The following is a 6585-nucleotide window of genomic DNA, read 5'->3' as shown; positions in this document are numbered from 1 at the left end:
CCATATGTATGTATGTATACTGTGCAACAAGCTTGTCTGCTATGCCTGTGGCACTGGCTGGGATGTCTATGGATGGACAAGATGCAGCGGCAGCGCAGACCATGGGAGTGACGCATTGCAGGTACAAACACACCAATCAGAGAGCGCGATTTATTTCAGCTACGTCTTGTGCCGCATCACAGACTAGCAGAAAGTATTCATACGCCGTCATTTAGACCACCAAGAATACACGATATAAATGTATAATATCGACGGCGAAACCTTCACAACAGCCATATGAGGCAAATGATGATTATTTTCCATTTTTAAAGGTATTTTATCATTTCTTTAAAAGTGTTTTCAAATAATTGAACATCCGAGGAAAAGGGAAGATGGCGGAGGGATATTGAAAAGAGGAGGAGTTTAGGACAGCCGTTAAAGGCGAGTCCTGTTGCCTCTTCTTCAGTGTGTTCATAGAGATTGTCAGTCTGTTTAGGCTTTGTGTTGGCTTTGGCTTGTTACGGATTTTGTCTTGAACCAGCCGCTGCACCTACATCAAAATGGTAAGGAAAACAAGATGATGTTCTTACTCTGTCTTAAATAGCTTGACAGTCCCGTAACTGCTGTCATTATTTATATGTGAAATTATGTAAATAAAACGTAACGTCACCAGTGACTGAGCTGAATCCATTTGAACTACCGCAGTGCTGGCCGAATAAATGACAGCTTGCTAGTTGCTAGGTAGACAATCCTATTAGACAGAGCTAGCGTTGGCTAAAGCTGCGTTTGCCTGAATAAATGTATTAAGATATCAGCAGACGTTTGCGCAGTAACACTTGGAAAATAGTCCACCATAGTTAACGTTGGATACGTTCACTTCTAATGCCTTTATACACGCCCATCATAAGTCTTTGTATCGTTGACGCTGGCTTGGCTTTGCCGTATATTTGTCAAATAACCATACTTGTCCCACTTAGTTACAGGCGCAAATTTAGATGTAACGTTAGGGTTGTTACTTAGCGTTATGCGCAAACTGATGCTTTGCTTGTGACTTCTGCTGTATGATTGTGCTACTGTCTAAGTGTGCAACGGTGGTTTCTCAAAAGTGTGTAACGTTAACTGTGAGCCGGTATCGGTAGCTAGCTAACTTTAGCGCGTCCTAGCTAACATTTACCGCCAAATTCTAAGTCGTCTATTGTCTATGGTGAAGTTGGCGTCATCGAACATTCGAATGTAGATAGATCTGACGTTTGTGCAAGTCTACGTTTTTCCGATATGTTTGCAGTCTCCGAAGATTGTTAACTAAGCGACAGGAAAACGCCTTATTGCAAACCGTTGTAACGTTTGAAATGCTGACACCGTTATTTTAACTTCCCGAATAATTACCAGAAGGATGTGTTTGCAACATATACAATCAATGGGCGGCTTTGCGGCCATCCAGGTTGGTCTTTGATTATACAACTAATTATGTATATTTTTGTTTCATCTTGTGTTTTACAGGCTGATCAGCTTACAGAAGAGCAGATTGCTGGTAAGACTTCGCTGCATTGGTCCACTTCCTTCCTCACATCCTGCGAAATGGCCTGCGTTATGGACCCTTTCATCCCCTTCAGTGGATTTATACTTTTGCCTTTTAAGGCGTTCCACAGGGCAGCCTTCTGGTCATAAAACAGGAATGAATGAAACTGCTGTTGCTTGCTGCCTCTGGAGTGCAAAAGGACTCCCTCGTGGAAAACTTTTGCATTTTCATGGTTGCCATGTAATATGATGTAATCTGAAAGGCCTGTGTATTCTTGTGCGGTGTTGGCAGTCACCTTTTTACACGCTCTGCATGATGTGTCCTTTGCCCTGGGTGTGTTCTCAATAGATTGAATGATACAAGAACAATTGTAGTAGCAACATGGGCTTAGTATACTGGCATCTGGAAATGAAACCTAGATATTATAATCTAAATCTAGCAGGAGAGGTGTGTTAAAAGCCAGTCTGGGCCATACTGTGACACTTGCTCTACTGTATACACTGAATGTATGAAATGTGGCACAATTGTTGTCCTTTCCTGATAACATCTTTCAGCTTCTGTTGAACTAAATCAGCATAGGGCTCAGGTTTCACAATGTTGTACTATACACTTGTATACATAGTATCAGCTTTTAGTTGTTATGCTGATGGGCCAGTTTTTAGATTTGTACAAATATCGTGACAGTGCACCAGCATGTTGCCTGGGTCAATTAACATTCCTTTAAATTACAGTGATAGTTTCATTGGTCTGTTCCAAAGGAATTAGACACTCCCTGCTTCATTGTCTGCAGTGGACAGCAGACCTTTCTCCATAACAACAAAAAGGGTGTTGCCCTGTGTGTTTGACCCTACAAATGGTCAGACCGGTTGTAGTTTTACTGATGCTGATGAATTGCTGCATCATTACACATTTCCCCTCCACTTGATGAGTGTCATCAGCCCTCAAGGCTCCACCTAAACACACGACTGTCCTTTGCTGCAGATGTAGCTCACCAGCCTGCTGCTTGGTCTCATGGCCTTGTTTAGCCAGACACAACTGCAGTTGGAACCCAAAACAGAAGGGCTCATCATTATGCTGTAGTTAGTTTATAAATGAAACATGGGTGATGTAATGCCCTTTTGAGTCTAGAGCTAACTGTTAAGATAGGTTTTTTTTTCATTTGTATTCAAAGTTTTTTAACTGCATTGGCATGACTTTTTAAAACTATATATTTTTAGTTACACATTTTAAATAAAAAAATATTACAGCCAATGTTTTGCTGTGTATATATCTATGACATCTCTGCCTAACTAAATACCATCTACTTTTTTTTTTCTTTTTCTTCAGAGTTCAAGGAGGCATTTTCGCTCTTTGACAAGGATGGCGATGGCACCATCACCACCAAAGAGCTGGGCACAGTGATGCGCTCTCTGGGCCAGAACCCCACAGAAGCAGAGCTGCAGGACATGATCAATGAAGTGGATGCTGATGGTGAGAACTCAATCTGGCATAAAATCATCCTAACAACACACACTGTTTATGTTCTTGTAGGATTTCCCTGTCATTCATTTATTTATGTTTTTGTTTTTTTCCTTCAGGAAATGGAACGATAGACTTCCCAGAGTTCCTCACCATGATGGCCAGGAAGATGAAGGACACAGACAGCGAGGAGGAGATCAGAGAAGCATTCCGTGTCTTTGACAAGGTAAATACCGTCTGCACTCCCACACACGCATATGTGCAGCAGTCTTTTCAAATGTGCTCACTGATTAATGTCATGTTCAGGATGGCAATGGATACATCAGTGCTGCTGAGCTGCGCCATGTGATGACAAACCTGGGGGAGAAGCTGACTGACGAGGAAGTGGACGAGATGATCAGAGAAGCAGACATTGACGGAGATGGTCAGGTCAACTATGAAGGTTGGTAGATGTTGTATTTTTTATTTTTTGTACGTTTGGGTCACTCATGGGATACTGAGTCGCAACATTTTATTTTTTTTCTTCCCCGCAGAGTTCGTACAAATGATGACGGCGAAGTGATGGCCTTGTACAGATTTCGTATATAAATAATTTGCCTTTTTTCTTTGTGTAATTTATCTGTAAAATCTTAATAGCCCCCCTTCGTCCCTGCCCCTTCTGCTGTCCAAAGGAACTGCATGTAAACTGCATAGGCTCTTGTCCCCATGTCCCTTTCTTTTGCTGTCATGGTGTTTTGGAGCGACGGAATGGTCATACAACCAGAAGCCTGTGGAGGCCCCTGGGAGCCGGAGAACTTCAAATCTTCCCGAATTGTGTGCTCGGGGCCCCTCCACGCATGGCGACATTGGAAACCTGTCAGCTGGTTGTCACTTGGCAACACTGTTGGCATGGAAACAATGTAGAGGAGTTTAAAACTCTGCATGGACTACGGACAAAGTATATATGGAAATCGCTCAGCATTGCACTATTGCAAAAAAAATGACACGGGTGTATCTCCTAGGTACTCGTACAAACTCTTTTTGTATCTACTGTTCTATAACCAGAAAGCAACTAATCTTACCATGCTTTTTAATGTTTTACTCAGTACTTTTACTTTTTTGTTTATTTTTGTGACCTCTGGTCATGCCTCAAATAATCCATTCCAAGTTGTATATTTTTGTTTTCCAATAAAAATTACAATCTACCCGGTTTTGAAAATTGTCTTGTTTTCTCAGTTATAATGGATCATTGAGTTTGTATACCCTGTAATAATTCCCATTTTTGTATTGAGGACAGGATGCTCCGTTTTGATAGGATATTTTTTTCTTGTTGCTTAGAATATATATTAAATGTTTACCATTTTTAAATTAAGTGTCCCCTGTTAATTTCCAAAAGCACTGAGGAGCATCAGCCAATGCCTCTTAATGTTCAGATAAGCTCAGCTCAAAGCTGTATTGTCATTAAAATAAAAGCACTGAGTGGGATCAAAGGCTTCTATTTTGAAGTGCACACAATGGTGCTCGACATTGGATTAGCCTTGTACTGTCCGGTTCCCACATAGGGACTACATAGGCCATGTGTTGTCTGCTACTGTTGGCACAGCACCATGTAGAAGCTGACTGCCTCATGTCTTACTTGGCGTTTGCCCCCACTCCCGAGGTGCAGGTGACTGAGCGTACATCAGAGATCATGCTGTAAATAGAGGTGTACCTGTTTGTTTTTTTGTTTAATTTCTGATTATTGAGTTTGTTACAGTAGCTTGCAGAGATACTAAGTTTGTTATTTTGATGAATGACAAAATAAAGCTCTATTGTGGACCTCAGCTCTGCCTTGTGTGTGTGAATGATATGCTAGCTGATTTTAGTTTGTGCCCTTGATCCTATACAGTGGCATTACGAACACTTAAGTAATACTGAACTAGGTATAAGGTATTAGAGTTTTGTGATGTTTTTTCTGTCTATTGGGAGTAGTAAGTACTCCAGTTGTTTTTGGCTTGGTCAGTCATGCATGTTCAGTGGTCCCTGTGGAGGCTCATTCAAACATTTAGGGCATTACAAATGCTACTTTAGCAATAGCTCATACAGCAAAAAACACTACGATGTAAAGAAGTAATTTATAGTACCCCTGAGAATATTTTGTTCAATCTTCTTTGTGTAGCTAGTACAATATCTCTATCTGCGTAGCAACAGCTTGAGTTCCAAAAAGAAAAATGAACACCACGATCCAAACAATTTCAGGTGTGAAATGATGACACAAGTTGTTCTCATCTTGTCAAAATGAAATATCGCACGGCTTAAAAAAAACTCCCTGCTGAAGTGTCATCACAGTCTACTTATAAAGAGCTGTTAATTACATGGCACATGCAACGTGAGTCCTGGCTCTCACTGCTTTTCCTAATTGGGTGTGAATGTGCATCAGGTATATACAAAGGTGATGTTTCAGACAGCAGCCTATGTGTTTTATTGTCCCTTCACATACACTCCTTGACAAGCAGTGTAAACATTAATTCTTGTTTCATTTTAACCATGTGTACTATGTAGCCTAGCAACAAGGCTTTACGTTGAGCTTTTGCTCCCAGAGCGAGATTTTTACTTCAGGTGATGCTCTTTACTTCTGATCTAGCCTACTGATATATAAAGGGTGTGTGTGTGTGTGCACTTCAGCCAAGAGGTTAGATACTTTAAACTTCTTCCAAAAATAAGTTTCATCAATACATTTCTATTATACTTTAAAAAAAGCTGCAGTGTACCTTAATTGTCTCAATTCAAGGAGCCACTCTTCATAAATAGCATCCAGGGGCGGATTATAACACAATGGGCCCCTGGGCACAAACACACAAAAGGCCCCGCCACCTGTACAATGTAAGAGCAAGGCACAGACGTCAAAGTTGTTTAGCCTGTTTTTGTTGTTGTTTTGAGTCCCCTTGTAGTCATTCTGGCCCTTTCTCATTTCTCTAACTCCCCTCCTCGACTCCTATCCTCGAGACTTAGTCCCACCCACAGGAGATGCGAGCCGACGAGCCGAGGAGGGGACGAGGAGGGGAGGGGAAGCAGCAGGCGGTTAGAGAAATGAGAACTCCTCTCCTCTGAGCGGTCATTTTAAAGAGACGTCCATTAATGATGACAGGAGGCACAGCAGCCCTCTGTCTGATGGACAGATGTGTTCATGACGACTTATATATTTACTTTTAATTCATTCACAGTGCGGTATAATGAGACAATAACAGGCTACAGATGCGGACACACCCACACACACACACACACACACACACACACACACATCTGTATATATATATATATATGTATATATTTATATAAATATATACAATATCAGATTCAAACAGAGCACTCTCAACGTAACACTATCAGAGACTGGATATATCCCCCCCCCTCTCTGGTCGCTACAATGAGGAAAATAAATTACGGGCCAAAAGTTTTATTTACAAGTATTAAAGTAAGCAGAGGACACCAAACCAACTGAGACCTGTCTGTCCGCTGTCCACCTACACACTGTACCACACACACACCTACACACTACCACACACACCTACACCCAGGGGTTACAGGGATTTGACATGTGGGGGGGCTGTGTTTTTTTGGGGGGGGGTGCGGGCTATATATGAGGCCCAATCCTAAAGCAACTGCTCCTG

The 6585-nt window shown here is 41.6% G+C and overlaps 1 protein-coding gene across 1 annotated transcript; it reads left to right on the top strand.

Moving 5' to 3' along the window:
• Nucleotides 1-434: 434 nt before the first annotated feature.
• Nucleotides 435-4758, top strand: LOC104960176 (calmodulin). Its single transcript, XM_010788155.1, has 6 exons — nucleotides 435-542; nucleotides 1480-1510; nucleotides 2825-2968; nucleotides 3076-3182; nucleotides 3263-3398; nucleotides 3490-4758. Exons 1-6 carry the CDS (start codon nucleotides 540-542, stop codon nucleotides 3516-3518), a joined length of 450 nt encoding a protein of 149 aa, XP_010786457.1. The 5' UTR covers nucleotides 435-539; the 3' UTR covers nucleotides 3519-4758.
• Nucleotides 4759-6585: the final 1827 nt, after the last annotated feature.

Source organism: Notothenia coriiceps, unplaced genomic scaffold (genome assembly GCF_000735185.1).
Source record: "Notothenia coriiceps isolate Sejong01 unplaced genomic scaffold, NC01 NC01_scaffold00001324, whole genome shotgun sequence".
Lineage (NCBI taxonomy): Eukaryota > Metazoa > Chordata > Actinopteri > Perciformes > Nototheniidae > Notothenia > Notothenia coriiceps.
This window is presented reverse-complemented; position numbering and strand designations above follow the sequence as displayed.